Genomic DNA, 21,553 nt, shown 5'->3' with positions numbered 1-21,553 from the left:
GGCTGGAAGTACAATGAACATCAATGCTACTCTCCAAGAGGTACCAAAGACTGTCTTCATCCACAGAAGTCTAGCCCTTCGCAAAGATTCCAAAGCCATAGATAAGTCAATCCTTATCCTTGTGTGCTTGTATCCAACTGTGACAAGTCTATGTTATAGTCAAGTTCATGGGGGTGAGGGTGGGGGACATTGTGCTGAGCATCAAATCAGCCTAATGAAGGTACAGGAAGAACCAGAGTAACAAGCAGGCCTCTGTGCCATCGACTGAGGAGGGAGCCATGGAAAGTAGGTGGCTGCAGCTGTGTGGTTAGGGAGTATGGCAAAGAATCTCAGGCCAAGGATGCCGTCGAAGAGTTCTTCAAGTGCAAGAAAAGAAAAACTTTGCTCACTTAAAAACTCCAAGAAACCTCTATTTTTTTTACCATTTTGAACCAACCCCACGCCATAGGCCAGATGTCTTGTGCAATCGATGCCCACCCAGAGCCCAACACAGCTCACAGGGTTTACTGCAGCCTTATCTGTGTCACTTCCAACTCCAACATCTGACCTGGGTCTGAAAGGCCATGCCTGCCTTCAAAGCTCTGGTCTAATGTCATTGTCTCTAAGAGCAGGCCTGTTCAGAAGGTCCTGCCTAACTCAGCCCTGCTTCCCCTGCTCCCCTCTGCTTCCCTCTGCTTCCCCCTGCTCCCCCCTGCTCCCCCCTGCTCCCCTATGCTTAGTTGTTTTTGTTTTTTTTTTTTTTTTACCCACTGACTTGATGTTACTCTTTCTTCTTCCGGAGATGGTCCCATGGTGGACTAGGCAAAGCCCCGCCTTCACACAGATTGAGTCCCGCCCTTCAAACTGCTCCCAGCTCATACACGGAAGCTTCATAAATGGTTGTTGAATAAACAGATCTGCTTCTGGCTTGTTTTATTTATGTTTTCTTCCCTTACGGGTCTCAAGAGCTCATTCTGAAAGTCAAAAGCTGAATTTATGTCTTCCTGCTCCAGCAATTCCAGTTCTCCCCGTGGCAATTCATCTTCTGTGTTCAGGTGGGGAGCTGGGAGTAGCGAGGCGGGCAGGCAGGCAGGCGGGCAGGCGGGCAGGCAGGCAGGCGGGCAGGCAGGCAGGCAGGCAGGCGGGCGGGCAGTAAACTTCTTGTAGATGCTACTGGTGAGGCAGGCAGCATGTTTTTCTCTGCACTGGGCTGGATATGTGCCTGCCTCCCTGCCCACCTGCCTGTCCGCCTGCTTTCTTTCCTTCCTTCCTTCCTTCAAACCTTCCTTTTCTCTCTTTTTGACTTTTTGAGTGCACCACCACTGTCCAGCCTCATTCATTCATTCATTCATTCATTCATTTATTTTCAAAACAGGATCTTTAAATTATGTAGCTCAGGATGTCCTGGAACTCACTATGTAGACCAGGCTGACCTTTAATTCACTTAGCCCCACCTCAACGTCTGAGTGCTGGGATTAAAGGCCCGGGCTAATAAGTTCCGCTGACATTATTTTCTGCTTTCCATGCCATTAGCTATTACTGGAAAAAAAAAAAAAGAATAGATAGATAGAGGAATGTAGCCCAGTTGGTAGAGTACTTGTCTATCACAGACGAAACCCAGCACATGGTACCCACAGGGAATCCCAGTGTTTGGAAGCTAGAAGCAGGAAGTTCAGGAGTTCAAGGTCACCCTGGACTACAAAGTAACTTAAAGCTAGCCTGAGCTACATGAGACCCTGACTCAAACAAAACAAGTTCTCTTTTGACTCCGACAGGAAGAAGGAAGCAGGGTTGGACACCTATTTCCCTTTTGAATGAAAATGGAGACGTAGCCGGGCGGTGGTGGCGCACGCCTTTAATCCCAGCCTTTAATCCCAGCACTTGGGAGGCAGAGGCAGGCGGATTTCTGAGTTCGAGGCCAGCCTGGTCTACAGAGTGAGTTCCAGGATAGCCAGGGCTACACAGAGAAACCCTGTCTCGAAAAACAAAACAAAACAAAACAAAAAAAAGAAAATGGAGATGTGACCAATTCAAGCTATGATTGTGGAGAAGAGTTTTACTGTAGATGTGAGGGAGAGGGCAGCCAGAGACATTGGGAAAGGTCCAGACTACACTGGGCCATGAGAGCAGAGAGACGGGAGGAGAAGAGGAGGGGGAAAAGAAGAGGAGGGTGGCGGTGTGGTGGTTTAAGTATGCATGGCCGGTGGGCAGTGGCACTGTTAGGAGGTGTGGCCTTGGAGGAGGTTCCTATACTCAGGCTCCGCCCAGTGCATACGGTTGTCTCTCCTAGCTGCCTGTGGGAAGAGAGTCCCCTCCTGGCTGCTTATGGATCAAGACGAGGAACTCTTTCATCTCCAGTACCATGTCTGCTTACACACTGCCATGCTTCCCGCCATGATGATAATGGACTGAGCCTTTGAAACTGTCAGCCAGCCCTAATTAAATGTTTTTCTTTATAAGAGATGCCCGAATCATGTGTCTCTTCACAGCAGGAAAACCTTAACTAAGACAGGAGGCAAGAGGACCAAGAGAGAGGAGTGGACCAAGAGGCCAAGATAGCACACGGGAACCAAGAAAGCACGTGGCCAAACGGCCTATATAAGGAATCAGAAGGCAGGGGGCATGGAAGCCCAACCCATAGGCTGGAGAGGCTCGGGGTAGGGAGTGGGCTGAGAAATACTTGGAGAGTTCTTGCCCCTGGTTTCTTAGGGACCTGACCTCCCCCCTTCTTTGTTTCTTCTTCCTTCTCCTTTTCTTTTTTCTTCCTCCTCCTCTTCTTCCTCTTTCTCCTCCTCTTTTTTTTTTTTTTTGGTTTGTTTTTTGTTTTTTTTTTTTGTTTTGGTTATTTGTTTTTCCAGACAGGGTTTCTGTGTAGTAGCCCTGGCTGTCATGGAACTCACTCTGTAGTTCAAGTCTGGCCTTGAAATCAGAGAACTGCCTGCCTCTGCCTCTTGAGTGCTGGGATTAAAGGTATATGCACCATCATTGCCTAGTAAGACCTGACACCTTACCTTGGTGGGTTTTGGAAACCAGGAGCTGGATGCACATTACCGTTTATTTGGTTGAACACTATAGTCAGGGGGAGAGGCCGTACCTGAATTTGAGCTCCAAGGAGAATAACAGTCAAGAAAAGAAAACATCCGGCTGTCTCAAAACCAAAAACAAAACAAAAATAATTAAATAGATGCAATTTCTGAAGAAGTGAGATGGGAACAAGTAAAAAGGGTTTCCAGAAATGAGGAGCAGGGGCCATATGGGACTATCACTAGAGAGCCAGGGAAGGTCTCACCAGAGAGCTCTACATCAGGTGCAGCCTCCGGGGCCGGGGAACTTTTTTTTTTTCTTTCCTTTTTCTTGAGACAGGGTTTCTAGTAGCCCAGGATGACCTTGAACTCCTGACCCCTGATCCTCCTATCTCCACCTCCCACCCGCTAGGTTTCTCATGCAACACCTGGTTGGTGAACTTACATTTTGATTCTCACTCAGCTTGGCAAGATTCGTGGTGAGTGCCTGTGTTCTAGTTTCTCAGAGTGGGAGCAAAGCCTGCCTCAAAATAGTGAGATACCCCCACTCTGTCCCATCGTGCAGAGGAAAACAAACAAAAAATCCAGAGCAATCAACAAAATTATGTGAATTGTTTAAAGTATTTTAAAATCTGCACTGGGGGGCTGGTGAGATGGCTCAGTGGTTAAGAGCACTGACTGCTCTTCCAGAGGTCATGAGTTCAAATCCCAGCAACCACATGGTGGCTCACAACCATCTGTAATGAGATCTGATGCCCTCTTATGGGGTGTCTGAAGACAGTGACAGTGTACTTACATATAATAAATAAATAAATAGTTTTTTAAAAAAATCTGCACTGGAGAAAAATGAATGGAAAAGAAAATAGATTCTGAACCAGTGAACTGGTTCCCTGGGTAAAGGTGCTTGCCACTGTAATAAATACCAAGTATGAGTCTTTCCTATCAAATACTCTAAGATTCAGCCAGGCATTGTTAGTGCATGCTTTAAATCCCAGGAGGCAGGTGCATCTCTGAGTTTGAAGCCAGTGTGGTCCACAGAAGTTCCAGGACAGCCAGGGCTACACAGAGAAACACTGTCTGGAAAAAACAAAAGCCCAAACCAACCAACCAACCAACTAAACAAACAAACCTCCGAAACCCCAAAACTTATAAAGTTCATGTTTAGGACAAGGGATTAAATCTTTTTATCTCTTCTACTTTGTAAGACTTGTATATATATGAAATTGGTTGGTTTTTTTTTTTGTTTTTTTTTTTTTTGTTTTTGTTTTTTTTTTTTTTGGTTTTTCGAGACAGGGTTTCTCTGTGTAGCCCTGGCTGTCCTGGAACTCACTCTGTAGACCAGGCTGGCCTCGAACTCAGAAATCCGCCTGCCTCTGCCTCCCAAGTGCTGGGATTAAAGGCGTGCGCCACCACCGCCCAGCATATGAAATTGTTTTAATCTTCCTCGTCCAGTAAAACCTACAAAGACCTATTGGTTTATTCTAGGAATTGGTTGGCCGGGAACAGCTGCCCCTTCCCACTTCTTGTGTGCCATTTCTTTGCTGACTATCCAATTGGGAAGAGACACAGGTGTGGAAGATGCGGAAGTCAACCTTGTGAAGGAAAACGTGTTGGAGAGCGAGGCGCTACAGGCTCCTGCGACCAGTACACCGCATTCGATCTTAGATGGCTCCCGGAACACCCGTGAGACAGCAAAAACAAAACAAAACAAAACCCAAGGCCATGGTAGTGGCTGCTTCCATGTCTTCTGGTCTTCTTGGAAGTCCTAACAGGTGACGATGTGACGATCTCCACGCCTCATCCCTTCTGGGTAACTTCATGAGGCAGGGCTTTCACTGGGGCTTGGTGATAGTATGACGAGAGATATGATTGGCCGGGAATTTAGGGCTTGGGATTGGCTTGGACACTTACATAAGCTTATGCGCTGTGCAACAAACTTAGAGCTGACCCCTGATGCTGGTGTCCGGAGTCTGATTCCCAGGATTCCTCATGTGACTCCATGGCCTCTCACCATCACTACCCCATCTTTGGTCTCGTCCCCCCACACAGGTACCCCTTTCTTGCTTCTTTTTTTGCTTCTCCAATAACACTCTCTTGATCAAGTGTAAAGTTCGCCTTGTCCAGACACTTCAGGTGGAGTGATGGACGCGTTCTCTGTGAACTGGACCTAGGGATAGAGATCTGAGTTCCATCCCTCGGACCAGATATGGAGGAGGAGAATTCAGTTCTCTATGTTGTCCTCTGACATCTGCATGCACACCATGACATTTGCACAAGGACACACGCATACAGGCACATACAAAATGCATATGTGTAATTTTTAAAATAAAATAAAAAACAACGTCGATTTGGAGGCAGAGGCGGGCTGACCTCTATGAGTTCAAGGCCAGCCTGGTTTTGTAGTGAGCTCCAGAACAGCTAGGGCTAAAGCAGGGCATGATGGCGTGCACCTTTATTTTATTTTTATAGATTTACCTTTAATTATGTGTATGTGTGCATGGATGCTGGCAGCTGAAGATGAGAGCCACCTGATGTAGGAGCTGGGAATTTAATCCAGATTCTTTGGAAGAGCACTCTGTATCTTTAACATGGAGCCATCTCTTAGCTCTGGTTCATACCTTTAACCCCTGCAGAAGCCGGCAAATTCTGTGAGATAGAGACCAATCTGATCTACATAGTGAGATCCAGTCTCAAAACTAAAAACATTAGATTCTTTTATTAATAACATAAACTATATGGATGATACTATGAATTCCATTCTTAGCAGTAATAAGACAGAAAAGACCAGCTCAGATTTTATTTATTTTAATATATTTGCTTATTTACTTATTTATTTTCGTGAGTGTGAGATGTTTGCTTGTTTGTTTGTGATTTTTTTCTGTGAGGGTGAGAAACAAGAGAGAGCGGCCTCAACAAGGTGAGGAGTTGTGAACTGACTCCTCAAAGTTGTCCTCTGACCTCCTTGTTCACGCTGTGGCTCCTGAGCCTCTGCGCTCACATGCACAATAATAAAAATACAATAACATTTTAATGAGACAAGCATGTCTTGAAAAAAAAAGAAAGGGAGAGAGAGAGAGAAAGGAAGGAAGGAAGGAAGGAAGGAAGGAAGGAAGGAAGAAAGGAAGGAAGGAAGGAAGGGAATCTTCTTCTGGAAATTTAAGAGTTTCCTGGAACTAGGGTTGAAGATAGGTTTTGAGCTACACTGCGCATGTGCCAGGAATCAAACCTAGGTTTTGGCAAGAACAGCCGTTGCTTTTGTTGTTATTGTTGTTTCCCTCCCCCCCCCCCCCCCCCCCCCCCGACTATCCTAGAACTTGATCTGCACACCAGACTAGCCTCTGCCTCTGGAGCATTGGGATTAAAGGCGTGCGCCACCACAGTCCGGCTGCAGCCACCCCTTTTAATCCTTTAGGCAACTCCATCCAGTGTTGTCTGTCTCTTATCTTTTGTTTTTTAGAGACTGGTCTCATGTAGGTCAATTTAGTCTCAAATTTGTTCTGACTCCTCCTCAGCACACCCTTTACCTCCTGAAGCGGCATCATTTTCAATCCAGAGTAGATTTTAGTTTGCCTGTAACCAGACATTCCCTTTCAGTTTCCTTAGGGGAGAAGCTACAGAGCGAAGCAGTGAGGACCACTGCCAACTGCTGTTGTTTTCAGCTTGTTCTATCTCTGCTTTGTTTTTTAGAGCTCCGGTTCTTAATATAGAGAAGGTCAGAGTTGAGTGTCCAAGTCAACAATAATAAGGCGCTTCGTTAAACTGGGGGTTGGCGGATTGGCCAAGCTCTTGATTAATAAGGAGGCTTGACCTTTGTGTAGCTTGTAACTGTTTGCAGAGGGCTTTACCGAAGTCATCCCCCGTGATTCACTCTTGCTACCACCGCTGGTGAAAATGGGAAATCTTGGAAGTAGATAAACCTCAGTCTAAAAGTCCAGACCTACCATGGAGGATTGTGTGACTGTAGGTAGGTCACTTGACCTCAGTCCTTTATTGATACTTAGGGGTTATTTTTATAATTAAAAATTGTTGTTGGGCAGTGGTGGCCCACGCCTTTAATCCCAGCACTTGGGAGGCAGAGGCAGGCGGATTTCTGAGTTCAAGGCCAGCCTGGTCTACAGAGTGAGTTCCAGGACAGCCAGGACTACACAGAGAAACCCTGTCTTGAAAAACAAAAACAAGCTGGGCGGTGGTGGCACACGCCTTTAATCCCAGCACTTGGGAGGCAGAGGCAGGCGGATTTCTGAGTTCGAGGCCAGTCTGGTCTACCGAGTGATTTCAGGACAGCCAAAGGCTATACAGAGAAACCCTGTCTCGAAAAGCCAAAAAAAAAAAAAAAAAAAAAAAAAAAAAAAAATTGTTTTAGTTTTTCTAAATCGTGGTGTTACTGAGGGGGAGCACTGTGCCAGTGGCACATGTGTCAAGATAAAGGACAACTAGCAGATCCCCATTAACATCCAGCTCAGGTTGTCTAGCTTGGTGCTGGCAGCCATCTTGCAGTCAACCCTGCCTCAGGCTCCAGAGTGCTGGGATTATAATCAGCTCATTTTGGTTTTGTTCAGAGTTGAATGTTGCTCATTGTCATCATTATTATTGTTATTATTTTATGTTTGACTTATTTATGTGCATCACATGTGTCCATGTGTCCAACAGAGGGCTTCAGGTAGATCCCTGGAACTGGAGAGAGATATATGATTGTGAGCCATTGTGTGAGTGCTGGCCATCAAACCTGTGTCCTCTGAGTGTATTTGGACTTTTAACTACCAAGCCATCTCTTCAGTCCCTGTTATTTTTGTTCATTTATTTGTAGTTTTGAGACAGAGTATCAAGTAGACCAGGTTGGCCTTGGCTTCACAGAGATCCACCTGTCTCTGCCTTCAGAATGCTGAGAGACTGAGTTGCTGCCTATGGTGATACAGGGTACATGAACTCCTCATGGTGGCTGAGGAGAGTGGGTAACAAATTCAAGGCCTACCTTGGCGAGCTCAAGGGGAGGCTGGATAACCTGAGACCCTGTCTCAGCATAAAAGGTGAAAATTAAAAGGGTGGGTGGCTTCACTGGGAATATAAATCCAGTGGCAGAGTGTTTGCCTAGCCTATAGGTAGTTCAGAATCACTGAAGGGCAGGAGCCAGCAGGAGCCAACCGTGTTGGACAGTGCCTATAATTCCAGCATTTGAGAGATGGAGAGGCCCATGTGATCCAGGGCACTGCTGTGGCCACATAGAAAGACCAGGTCTCCCAGGCCACGTAAGGAAATGGCAGAAGGCAGATGCAGAAGTCTCTAGGCACCGATGCCAGGTGGCAGAGAAGGCTGGGTACCTTGAGATCAAGTTCAGACCCAGGCCTTCTGAATCTCTACACAATCAGTATATTCAGCTATTCACTTACTCATCTTCTTAGCAAGTTCCTCTAGCAGTCTATGAAATCTGGCCAGGGGCTTTAATTTAGTTCTAGGTCTCCATGGTTGAACAAATTATCAGTCTGTAGATGTTCAGACACACCAGAAGGTCACTGGATCCTATTACAGATGGTTGTGAGCCACCATGTGGCTGCTGCAAATTGAACTCGGGACCTCTCTGGAAGAGTTGTCAGTGCTCTTAACCATTGAGCCACCTCTCCAAACCCAAATTTCTTGTTTTTAAATACAGGGTAATATGTAGCTTGGCCTTAACTTAGTATGTAGCAAAAAAGGACCTCTAACTTCTGACCTTCTTGCTTCTTAATCCCAAGGGCTGGGACTTAAAAAAATTTTTTAAAATTGTAATTTGTTTGGTCATCTCTCCATTCCAGTTGTTTTTGAGACAGGAGCATGTTCCAAATGTATCTGTCACTTGGGGAATAACAAGCAACATGTTTACCCAGGAAATTATTTATGCAGCTTGGATGCCAACTGGAAAGGTATTGAATAGATAGATCTATGGTGAAGGCGGCAGTCCTTATTCAATACTAGAGGTTTGCACAACTCCTGGTCTCCATTATCCCTTTTAGAATTCTAACAGTAAAAAATAAAATAAAATAAAATAAATCTGTATGAGTTTGAGGCTAGCAACATTGTAAGTTCCAGGCCAGCCTAGGCTACATAGTGAGACTGTTAAAAAACAAGTAACAAAAAACCCCCAAATAACCAAACAGTAAGATCCTAAAAACTGTGAGCCCAGTTATCTTTTTTTGGGAGAATTCTTTCCTGGAGAGACACAAACATCTACCCCAACACTCTCAAGGTCCTAATGGCAGATCAAAAGGCAATTCTACCCAGATTCAGTTTGGGAAACTGGTGAGCTTATGACCAGACCGAAAGTTCTCCACACAGCAAGGACGCCTGCTTCCAGCTTTCAGTTAGGCATCTCATATAGAAGAGATGCAGAGGCCACAAAAATCAGCGAACTGTATAGGAATGGCTGGCAGGCATGGCTGGAACCACTTCTCTGAGGGAATGTCAACAGGTGTCTTGCAGGTAGGCACTAGTGACCTGAGGGAAATGGTGGCCACTTTGCTCAGAGGACAGAATACTACAGTAAAGATACAACTCTATCAAACTGAGGAAGCTGAAGCTGCAGAGATGACAATCAGTAAAGCATCCCTTCCAAACTGGAGCTGCATCTTCAGCACCCACATAGCCAGGTAAGGTGGTGGGAGGCAGAGGCAGAAGGATCCCAGGCAGTCTAACCAACTGGTGAGCTCCATATTCAGTGAAGAGACCTTGTATTGAAAACATAGAGACTAACTTAAGAGCCAGCAGCAACTTCCACATGCACACTTATATCCAAAGCCTCTAAACTACTACCCGTAAAAAGAACAAAATTTTTTTTTTTTTTTGGTTTTTCAAGACAGGGTTTCTCTGTGTAGCCCTGGCTGTCCTGGAACTCACTCTGTTAGACCAGGCTGGCCTCGAACTCAGAAATCTGCCTGCCTCTGCCTCCCAAGTGCTGGGATTAAAGGCGTGCGCCACCACTGCCCAGCTCAAAAGTATTTTCTAAAGGACAGAAATGCAATCTAGAAAATGACATAAAGAAGCCATTAACATAAATATCTTTATTAAAATTAACTTTGAAAACAAGAATAATGACAGCATTGTTTCACATTTTTGCCTCACAAGTGAAGACAGTTGGAGTCTCAGACCTGCTTTATCTGGCCATTGCTTTCACCTGGAGTGGCACCAGAAAAAGGAAAACTCCCCTGAAGGATTTCAGGACCTTTGTAGTAGGATCGTTAACTACATGAAAACCATAACAGCAGAAACGTCTCAGTAGACTACAGCCACGGAATCAGCATGAGGATGGCTGCTCCTTCCCTGGCCAGCAGGTTTAAAGGAAACTTGAGCTCTTGTTAATTCAATTTCAACTTTTTTTTTTTAATTTATGCCAGCAATTGAACTCAAGGCCTTACAGCTGAGCTACAGCGCCCCCTAGACTACCATGTTTTAGAAACAAGGTCTCCTGGATTCAAAGGATCCTTTTATCTAATTCCCAAGTACCTGGGATCATAGGCATATATATACTCAAACTGTCCACAGTTTTCAAGTAGACTTTAAGATCACTGTGTTGCCAGTCAAGATTACACAGTATGTTTTTTTGTCAAGTTTTGTTCTAGAGATGCCAGGTCACTCACAATTAACACTCCCCTGTAGTGTTTAGAGCTTACAAGCCTTTCTGTGCCCACTTATGCCATTCCCTCGATCTTGGACTCCCTCAGATGAAAGCCCAGAGCAGACCTCGCTGGTCCAAGGCTGCCATGTCCTTCCTCATTCCTGCCTGGTGCTACCTCAGAAGGAAGACAGAGTCTGAGGCGTTTCCAGGTGCCAGTGATCCGAACTTCCAGGCTTTAACAGGTTCCTTGTGACCCCGTGTAGATGAACCCATAGGACAAGTGTGTTCTCCTCAAGAACAGTGCACTTTCTGAGGCTGGCTTCCTGGCTCTGAAGAGGCTCCTTCTCAGATCACTCTTTTCACATACATGAAACAGCAATCACCTCCAACTTAAAGGCTTTATTTGACACAAAATACAATATGGCTGCAGGAACACCAAACTCCAAAGAGAAAAGAAAGAAAAGGAACCATGGTTCTATCTAATCTATAATTAACAGGAAGTCACTAAACAAGGAACAAATGGGTACGTTTTACGGGAGAGTCTTTCTTAATGCCCATACCTGAAAGACAAAATAATTCACCTCATTAGAATGCTGGAGAGTAAAACCATAAAACCTGTTAAACACACATTTTTTTTGATTTTTAGACAGGGTTTCTCTGTGTATCTTCAGCTATCCTGGACTCACTCTGTACACCAGACTGACCTCAAACTCAGTTCTTTTTTGTTGTTGTTGTTGTTGTTTGTTTGTTTGTTTTTGTTTTTCGAGACAGGGTTTCTCTGTATAGCTCTGGCTGTCCTGGAACTCACTCTGTAGACCAGGCTGGCCTTGAACTCAGAAATTCAATTGCCTCTGCCTCCCAAGTGCTGGGATTAAAGGCATGTGCCACCACTGCCCGGCTCAAACTCAGTTAAGATAAAAGGCATACATTACTGAGCTTTGCTTAATAATAAAAATGTAATTGATTAGTTGTAAATTTGATATCACAATCAGCTGAGCTAAGCTAAAGGGATTTGTCACTTGAGGCACTGGGCTTGGAAGGCTAAAGCAGCAGGGTGGTAATCAATTTTTATCTTGAGAGAAAAAACAAACAAAAACAACCGCCGACCAAACAGTTGTGGGTACATCCATGACTGCTGCTCTGGGAAGGCAAAGGCAAGAGGAACCCCAGAGCCCTAGGGCAGTCACCCCTATACCAAGACACCCCAACACCATTTGACAATCCCTCCACACCCAAAGACAGTAAGTAACAGGTGGACAATCATGGACTTACCAGGCTGGGTCATGGACATTCACTGATTCATTTTGGTGGGTCTAGGACTGAACCCAGGTCTTTACACAGGCCTGGAAAGTATTCTACCACTGAGCTTCATACGCTAGCCCTGGAAACACTCCACCAATCATTTCTGACTCCCATATCTTCTGCTCTGCTAGACTGAGCAGGTTGAAAAAAACAGCCTGTGAAATGCTAGCTAATTCCTGTTTATCTTTTCAACCCCAGTATTCAGCAGGCAGAAGCAGGCAAATCTCTTGAGGCATGTCTAGTCTACAGAGCAAGTTCCAAGACAGCCAGGGTTACAGATAGACTTTGTTTCAAAAAAGTAAAGGGGTGGGGTGGGGCTTGGAGGTGATGTCCCACCACTCCAACTGCTTTCAGCTTGAGGCCAGTAGAATGATAGTAACCAGAAAACCCAGACTTAGAACCCCAAACAGAGAAGAAACACCTACTTTTGGAATTCCCACTCTCTGTTGTCCAGCGGACACACCTGCCTCGTTTTGAGCCATCGAGAGATGCAGTGGAAATGAAAAGCATGCTGAAAGAGAAGAGAGTTACATGGCAATGCAGCCACCTATGGACAACACCAGTCATGAACTGTGCAGTGGGGTACGGGACAACAGCTTAGAGGGCAGCATGCCACATGACATCTAGGAACCCTTCTTATGGAAATACAAGGGTATTTCCAACAAGAACAAGTGACATACCTTTATTGCTAAGAACTGACTCAGGGAGCACAGGACTACATTCTGACAGTGAGGTCCTGCCTCTTTAAGGGAATGTGCATCCTGGTGCTATTCAACTGTTAACAGGATGCTTCTACTTCCCTGAGAAAGGAGGCCCTGAAATGTGAGAAAAGATAGCTATCCTTTCTCAACAACAACTTCTAGAAGATTCTATCCTTTCAGACTTGAGACCCTGTTTTTTTAAGAAACAAGGCAACAAGCCGGGCAGTGGTGGCGCACGACTTTAATCCCAGCACTTGGGAGGCAGAAGCAGGTGGATTTCTGAGTTCGAGGCCAGCCTGGTCTGCAGAGTTCCAGGACAGCCAGGGCTATACAGAGAAACCCTGTCTCGAAAAACCAAAAACAAACAAACCCCTCTGGATTTCCAAAAGGCAGAAGCTGAGACTCTTCTTGCCATGTCTAGGTACTGGGGAGAGCTCATCCAAAGACAGGAAAGGCACCTGTCTTTGGCTCTCATCTCCCTGCCAAGCATCCTACAGAACCTGGAGATAACCTCAGAGAAACACGTGCTCAAGGGCAAGGTGCCTGTGAATGAGGTTTTGGTGCAGGTGCATCTTCCTTTTAATTTAAAATGCAGCAAAGAGTGTATTTAGCAGATGGTACAGTTTTACCACAGCACATTTACAGTGCCCAAGTTTATAGATGTTGACACCTATTGCCTCACGCAAGCCCACTGCAACCCTGCCAGGCCGGCAAGACAGATATTACTATCTGTACTTTACAGACAGGAAATGGAACCCCGGACAAATGACTTGTCTAATTCATAGAGTTGGATCATACAAGACTCAAAATTAGCACTCTAGCCTAGTATAAAGGCTTCTGGCACAGCATGCCCAGGCTCTCCTTTATGGCAAGCTATTGGAATAAATTCATCTTCATCCATACTTTTCATTAAAAAAAACTTTTTTTTTTTTTTTTTTCGAGACAGGGTTTCTTTGTGTAGGTCTGTGACCTGGAACTTGCTGTGTAGACCAGGCTGGCCTTGAACTTGGGAATCCACCCATTTCTGCCTCCAGAAAGCTGGGATTAGGTATGTACCACCATACCTGGTTCAAAAATTCTTAAATTTAGATGAAAGCCAGGAGTATTGGCACAGGCCTTTAATCCTAGGACCTGAAGACAGATAAAGGCAGATCTCTGTAAGTTCCAGGTCAGGTAGAGCTACAAAGTGTCTAAACAATAAAAAAAAATTTTTTTTTGTTTCTCTGTGTAGCCCAGGCTGGCCTCAAACTCAGAAATCCACCTGCCTCTGCCTCCCAAGTGCTGGGATTAAAGGCGTGTGCCACCACCGCCCGGCATGAAATTTTTAAGTTACATTTATTTGTGGTTTTTGTGGGCACAAGTATGCGGGGCACTCACAGGGCACTCGTGGAGGTCAGAGGACACCCTGTGATACCCGGTCTCTCTTCTGTGGGGCTTGCAGAGATTGAGCTCTGGTTGTCAGGCTTGACACTAAGCACCTTTGCCCAATGAAGCACTTCAGCAGGTTCACCCCTTTCCCTTCATACAGAAGACTGCTACCTTTAGTCTCAAAGTAATGAGGGAGGAGCACCCAGAGTATCTCCTCTATCCCCATCAATGTTTGATGTCATCCTCTGGCTAATGTGGCTGTGAAGTGGCCAAAGGGTCTGATGGAGAAGGAGGATCGGGCAGGAAGAGAGCCACAGGCCACAAGGAAAGCACTGGGCACTAGGAAGGGCCATGGAACTTGAATCACAGGTGGCTGGGAGAGGCTTGCTATGCTACTATGGCTTCTGGGAACTGGATGTGGGTTCTTTGGAAGAGCAGTGTATGCCCGTAACTGCTGACCCCTCACTGAATTTTCTTGAAGACAATCCCTGAAGGTGGCTGAATACTGAAGACATTGTTTAGGAAGGGTCCACTTAGCTTAATTGCTAATTAAAATTAGTCTTTCTTTTAAGGACTACTGTTTATCCAGTTAAAGGTAACTACTACGAGGACTTAAATCTGCTTTTACTGTCTGTACACCTATTGGGAGAAAGGTGGGCTCCTCATTTCCCCTAATAACTCTCAATACGGGCAAAGCAGGAAAAGCAGCAGTGCATGCACAAGCCACTCCGAGGTAAAGACGAGGTAAAGACGGCTTCTTACGTTACAGACTCCCCATGCAACCGTACACTCTTCGGAAGTAGCTGACGCCTGGTTGGCCTGACATTCAATGCCTGTGGGAACAAGGGTAAGAACATCACTGACCTGGGGGCAGAGGCTTCCAACCTGGCCAACAACATCCTCAAGTGGTTAACTGGCCATTGGCTGTTTCAAGTGGATGGGAAAAGATGAAGACGGTTGTGTGGTGGGTCAAACCTATAATCCCAGCATTCAGGAGGCAGAGGCAGGATAATTTCAATAATCTCTGTGGGTCTGAGGCTAGCTAGGGTTACTCACATGCTCCCCCTAGTAATTTTCAATTTTCATGTGCAGAGCAGGGAAATTGGCAATGAATTTACAAAGTATTATTGAAATTGGCAACCAAATAAAGACCCTTCTGAAAAACAAGTTTTGGAAAGACTTCCAGGCGAGTCTGGACTGTACAGTGAGACTCTGTCTCAAACAAAACCAAGAAAATTATCACCCCAAACTCAAGTACCCAAATCAAGATCCACACAGTGGCACATGTTTGTTTTCCCAGCACTTCAGAGGCAGGGGCAGAAGGAACCATCTCACCAGCATGATTGCTTTGTTTGTTTTGAGGCAGGGTCAGGCTGCCTTGAATTTGCTTTGTCTCCAAGGATGACACTGAACTACTCATCCTCCTGCCTCCACCTCCCAAGTACTGAGATCCCAAGTGTAAACCATTACACTCAGATCTGTCACAAGTTTTTGTTATAGAAGTTCAATGTTTTACCTCATGTGACATTTTGAACATATTATGAGGGAAGCAGACGCAGAAGAGTCATGAATTTGCAGTCACTATGGACAGCATACAGAGTTCTAGGCCAGCCTACCTATAAGGCCATCTCAAAAAACAAACAAAACCCACCATCAACAACAAAAAAACCCAAAACAAACCACACCATATTTATGACATAAAGTATCTAATGGAAAAACACACTTCTGCTTTGTTGTCCCTAGGGAGTACACTCTTTCCTACCTGGGACACACTGTGTTAAGGAAGGGGGGTAAGAAGGAACCTGAGCATTGTAATGTCTTCCACTATTTTCAGATGGAAGCTCCAAGGAAGTAAGATGTTCTCTGGGTACAACTTGAGAAAACACAAGGGACAGAGACTGGTACACATCCACCAGAGACTCCACTCATGCTTAAACTGCTGTGTTTCAGTGATGGCTCCCCCCATCTATATTAAACATGGTCACTGCTGATCTGTTCTCACTGTAGTACAAAAATGAAAAGGTCAAAGTTCAAAGAAACTCTGAGACGCTGTGGACTACCAGCACATGTCACAAGTATTTTCTCACACAAGACCGGATTCATGCTTTCCTAGCTGCAGTGATCACAGACTGTTCCACTCTTTGGTTTTTGTTATTCATCTAGCAAATACTGAGTGCAGTTTTATTATGTACTAGACAACATGTCAGGGTACTAAATAATGTGGATAAAACTGAGATCCACGATTAGATGACATAAAGGGATGCTATAGTTAAGTCCCCAGGAGTATCTGAGAGACCTGCTGAGAGCCTCTGGTTGCATGTGTAAACGTGGTACACATTTTTAACAGGCATGCACACTAAGCTGTTTGAACCTGAGAATGTAAAACTTGAGAATATATAGGGCTGGCGGCAAATTTACTTTATTACGTATTCACTTATTTACCTAGTACGTATGGTGTGCTGCCTACACTAGAGTGTGCCTGGTGCCCTTAGAGGTCAAAAGAGGACACTGAATCCCCAGGGGACTGAAGTGATAAGACTATGGTTATAGGAAGCCTACATGTGTAGCTGGGAACTGAACCTGGGTCCCCTGGAAGGGCAGCCAATAGTCTTACCTCCTGAACCATCTCTCCAATCTATGACTGTAATCTTGACCAACAAAAACTAGCTTAATAACAAAAACTAGCTTAGATAAGAGTATAGTAGTTCAAACTTTAGCCCTGGCTGGCCTATAATTTGCCGCAATACTCCTGCCACTGCCTCCCAAATGCTGAGATTACAGGTGAGTAACACCACATCTACATTCAAAGGTTGTTTTCTTTCACTATTTTTGCCTTTGTGTCTAAGATGGAAATAAAAAGTAACTCTACCTACACCTCATTCTAAATGAAATCTTGCCTAATTTACAATGAGTAATTCATCCTGAGAGCGAGATATGCTTCCAAGACATCATTTTAAGAAACTTTAACTCAGGAGGCAGAGGCAGGTGCATCTCTAGTTTAAGGCCAGCCTGGTCTGCATAGTGAGTTCCAGTATAGCCAGGGCTACACAGAAAAACCCAGTCTCCAAAAACAACAAAACAATCTACTTCACACACACCAATGGATGAGATGCATAAGTACCTAAGAGTCCTGACCTACTTGGTATTCACCGCTAAGGACGACAACTGGGCATATCGGAGGACCACCACTTCTGAACTTCCTGAACGTCTTCCCACCCACCCCTAGTTACTTACAAAGATCCATAATGTGGTTCCTGCAGATGGCACAGTTATCAACCACGATGTCCCAGGCCCAGAGCGCTACTGCATTCCACTGCAAGGAGAAGAGGGAACGATGCATTTTCCTTGTAACATAAGAGGTGCATTAGGATCTCAGCTGGCAGCTTCAGTTACCAACTCCCTGGCCACGGGGCCTACCAAAGAATGATTTTTGGATTATACTATTTGTACTATATCACAGGCTAACAACAGCCCACATGTACACTTCCTTATTCCTCAAAAGATGGAGTATATGAACATGGCTTTTAATTTTTTTTGTCTATAATGTAAGATAATTTAGTTAGCCAAACCAACGTGAGGATATTATAACTATTTTTTGAACACTCGTTTTAGCTTTAAATAAATACAACCTTGAGCTATTGTGCAGCTTTCCCTGACAGTTGTGGAAGAATTCAAAATCTGCCCAAGTATTTGCTCTCCACACAGTTTTGGACTCGGAGGCAGGGATGTGAACAGACTGAACTAAGATAATAAATGGATCACTAAGTGGATAATCATAGGATAAGCTGGATAGCAAGTTACCTACCCAGTGTCAGTACACAGAATGAGGTCATCACTTAAACCTTACAAGAGCACTGCAAGTAAAGTAGCATCCACTGCAATGTTCTTTTCCTCTTACCAAATAAACTGCTGTTCTCAATGTTCTTATGTCCAAACTATTACTTTGTCAGTTCTAGTAAGTCCATCTAAGACTTCTTATGTTAGGCAGGAGATCCCTTTCAAGGACTACTTTGGTTTGTCTTCTCAAATTCAAGTGTAAGAGTTTGGTAAATTTTACATTACTTCTGCTATTCTTCAATATGGCTGCGGGCTGTAACTGAGCAGCAGTGGCCATAATGAGATGACAAAAAAAAGGGGTGGGGGGAGGCTAGGGGGTGGAGAGTGTTCTCAGTGACACGATCCAAAAATAATACATAAAAAGAAAAACCCTTTCCCCACTTCAAGATCTTCATTTTGAGCAGATTTATGTAATCTTAGGTAGGAACCAACACTTTTCTCTTAAAGTGCTAGCTAGCAAACTATGAGGGAGGAATAGCATACAAAAGGAAAGGACGTTTCATATTTTTGTTTTTCTGTTCCCAGGTCATTAACAATTAGTACTCCACCTTCTTAAATGACACAAGTTCCGGGCTTGCTTTTAAAACAAAGCCCACCAGACTTTTTAATTACCATTTTGTGTTAGAAGTGTACACGGACATTAGAGAACCATTGGAGTGGCAGAAGCAATGTGACAACTAGTAGACATCTCAGAAGAACCAAGCTTTACACTTGACTGTGGGTTCAGAGGCTAATGGAGGCCGTCATACAATCGAGGGCCCACACCAGGTCCTTCGGAGTCAATAGATTCTAGGATCCAGGAAGGGGCGGAGCACGAACACCAGCAGAGCTCCTCTGCGGTGTCATCGCACGTTCCCGGGTTTCCTCCACACTGCCCCATCCTCCACCCGCCGCAGTCTCTTCACGAGTCTCCATCGCACCCACCCCACCCTGTCCTTCCCCCACCTTTCAGTCACTTCAGTGACAGCTCAAGCGCTTGGCTCCCGCATCGAAGTCAACCTAGCGTATTCCAGTAAGCTGCTCTGCGATTGGCCCCACAGCTTCCCCCAGCGAAACTTAATATGGCCCCAGATAGTGGGCCACCATCATGCCGATCAACCCAAGGCCCGCCCCCCGGCTTCCTATCGTGGTACCCGGTCCTAGGAACGCCCTGAAATGAAGACCTTTCCCCCGCGCCTAGCTCTTCCTCGGGCCTGCCAGCCACATCCGCGCCTCCCTAGCTTCCTTGAGGAAGGCGCTGGCGAGACCCAACCTTTTTAACTTCAAAGCGCTTCTTGCCCGCGCCGCTGTTGGTGCCGCTGGGGGTATCCACATCCATCGCTGCCGCCATTTTGGAAACACACTGTCTGTCGCGCGACTAGTGCGCCTGCGCATCGGCTCACTTTCCGCCGCCTGCCCCGCACGCCAGGCTCCTCCTCCCGCACCCCTCCCCTTATTGGCGCGCGCGGGTAGAAGGGGCGGAGGCTGCGGTCACGCCCCTTAAAGGCGCAGGCGGAGGTTCTTCCCCCATCGCTCTCCGCTGGGGGAGGAGGCTGGAGTGATTGAGGCGGGGTCGGGCGGGGCCGGGCGGGGCCGAGCGAAGGGAGCCAACCGGTGGGAATGTGTGTGAGGTCTCCTTGCTGCTCACGTTCTGGGAAGCCCTGTGGCCTAAATCCCCTTCATCTGGGGCGGCGGCTGCTTCCTTTTTCTGCCCCAGGATTTATACCTGGTCCAGACTCACAGCGCTGACCCCGAGTCCGCGGTGCAAGGCGCATCAGCTGGTCTGTGGAGACCCGAGACTTCACACCCGCCTAAAGCTGACCGTGGCCGGCTTCGGAGCCAAGCGGTGTGGCAGTCTCTCGCGAGGCCTTTGGCCGGGCTTTCCTAGGCCTGGGTACCGGCTGCCTTATTAATTTCAGTTTGGGAAATTATTTGATAGAGAAGAAGCCTGAATGTCCTGCCCAGGAACAGAGCTGGCATTCTGTAGCTCTGCCTTCACCTTCTCACCAGAAAGGTGATGGGGAACACGTAGGACAAGATGCCATAATAACTCCCATAACCGGCCAGCCCTAAATGGTCCTCCTTTCTCCCCATTTCCTATCTGAGTTTTGCTACTGTGCTACGGTTAAATTAGTACATTTGTAGTGGCAGAAGTTGAATTTGGGTGAGGCATTCTGATTTTCTTACCGGTCATTACCATCGAGCTAAAGAACATGTACCTTTTGTAAGCTTCCATGATTAGTCCAGCTCTACACTGTTTTATCTCCTAATTTTGCAGAGGTATCACTAGAATCCATCACCCTTGAATTTCCTATATGTTCTAGTTCCCTCAACAGGGACAAAGACGTTTTATCTGAAATATCCTCTTAAAAGAGATACTGGCATGTAATGCAGCGTGTTGTTGATGCCCTTGCTGAACAGGGCAATACAACCTGAAACAACAGCACAGTTTTAACTTGCACAAAGAAGACTTGTGAGAGCCCTGCAGGGTGTGTGTGTGTTTGCCCATGTTAGACCTCCCACACTAAAACTGTCATTGATTTATGTGTCAACAGACCTCCTAAGAGATGCTAGAAACCCATAGTTAATTAAGATACTGAGGACACACGTATCCATTCTTCAGCAACTATCTTGAGTATGGTACTTAGACTTTTAATTTTTGGTTTATTATTATTATTAATTATTATTATTGAGACAGGGCCTCACTCTGTAGCCCAGGCTGGCCTTGAAATCTGAGCAATTATGTTACCTCTACCTCCCAAGTGCTGAGGATAGAGAGAGGTGCCACCAAGCTCAGCTACACTGGGTCCTGTTTTAAACAGGAAAGCCACAGTGAAGTCAACTCTCAAGAAGGAAGTAAAACACAAATCAACAACTCTATCAGGGAGCCTCAGGTAGCAATACATGCTATAGAACACAAGATGATGAGGTTGAGGGGGAGGAGGCAGCAATATCTTGATTAATACACATACATTTTAATAAAGGCATTGGGTAATTTTGTTATTGTGTGAACATTCTATAAAGTATTTACAAAACCTAGATGAGGTAGCCTCTTACACACCTAGGCTATATGACTGGTTTCCAAACCTTTACACATTGTTACTATGCTGAATACCATAAGCAAGCTTAACACAATTGTATTTGTATATCTAAACACAGCAAATATACATTAAAATATGCTTTAAAAATTCTGGCGATATAACTCAGTTGTAGTGCACACAAGTCTCAGTGTTATATCTCCAGCACTGCAACAAATAGGTGGCGAACATGCAACCAGGTGGGACTGGAGAGATGGCTCGGTGGTTAAGAGCACTTGTAGCTTTTGCAGAAGACCCAGGTTTGGTTCCCAGCTTACAACTATCAGTAATTCCATTTCAGGGAATCCAGTGCCCTCTGGCCTCCGTGGGCATGAAGGTGGCACACATAGCTGGCCACATGGCACACATATATACATATATGTTAAACTTTATACACAAATGGTAAAAACAGAATCTTAAAAGAAAGAAACAGCTTTTCCTTTTCCTCTTCCAGGAATGGTGCTTAGAGGCACTCAGAATGATCCAGCGTTGACATACCGTTGTTGTAGGCTTTTCTATAATACAGCCCCTAACAAAACTAGGCTGCCTCAAACTCCTGGCAACTGAATTGCTTACCTTTATACCAAGAAGGTTAGGAAAGCACCGACATCCACATGCAGTGTTCGTGCTGTGAGACCCAAAGTCCTTATGAGATTGTCTAAGACAAAAGAAGCATGTCAGCAGGGACAGTGGTGACTCCAT

At 45.4% G+C, this 21,553-nt stretch overlaps 1 protein-coding gene across 1 annotated transcript; it reads right to left on the bottom strand.

Annotated features, from left to right (window-relative positions):
* Positions 1-10,971: 10,971 nt before the first annotated feature.
* Rbx1 (ring-box 1) lies at positions 10,972-19,202 on the bottom strand. Its single transcript, XM_034517200.2, has 5 exons — positions 19,048-19,202; positions 17,193-17,271; positions 14,721-14,791; positions 12,315-12,400; positions 10,972-11,147 (listed from the first exon to the last, which is right to left on the bottom strand). Exons 1-5 carry the CDS (start codon positions 19,123-19,125, stop codon positions 11,135-11,137), a joined length of 327 nt encoding a protein of 108 aa, XP_034373091.1. The 5' UTR covers positions 19,126-19,202; the 3' UTR covers positions 10,972-11,134.
* Positions 19,203-21,553: the final 2,351 nt, after the last annotated feature.

Source organism: Arvicanthis niloticus, chromosome 13, assembly GCF_011762505.2.
Source record: "Arvicanthis niloticus isolate mArvNil1 chromosome 13, mArvNil1.pat.X, whole genome shotgun sequence".
NCBI lineage: Eukaryota > Metazoa > Chordata > Mammalia > Rodentia > Muridae > Arvicanthis > Arvicanthis niloticus.
Note: the sequence above shows the minus strand (reverse complement) of the source record. Positions and strands in the feature narration are given on the sequence as shown.

Bases quoted from the DNA above. Each gene is read 5' to 3' on its own strand.
- Rbx1 (XM_034517200.2), bottom strand. From the start codon at position 19,125: ATGGCGGCAGCGATGGATGTGGATACCCCCAGCGGCACCAACAGCGGC. The intron at 17,272-19,047 runs GTTGGGTCTCGC...TTCTCCTTGCAG, and splicing joins AGCGCTTTGAAGTTAAAAAG to TGGAATGCAGTAGCGCTCTG. The intron at 14,792-17,192 runs GTAAGTAACTAG...TTGTTCCCACAG, and splicing joins GAACCACATTATGGATCTTT to GCATTGAATGTCAGGCCAAC.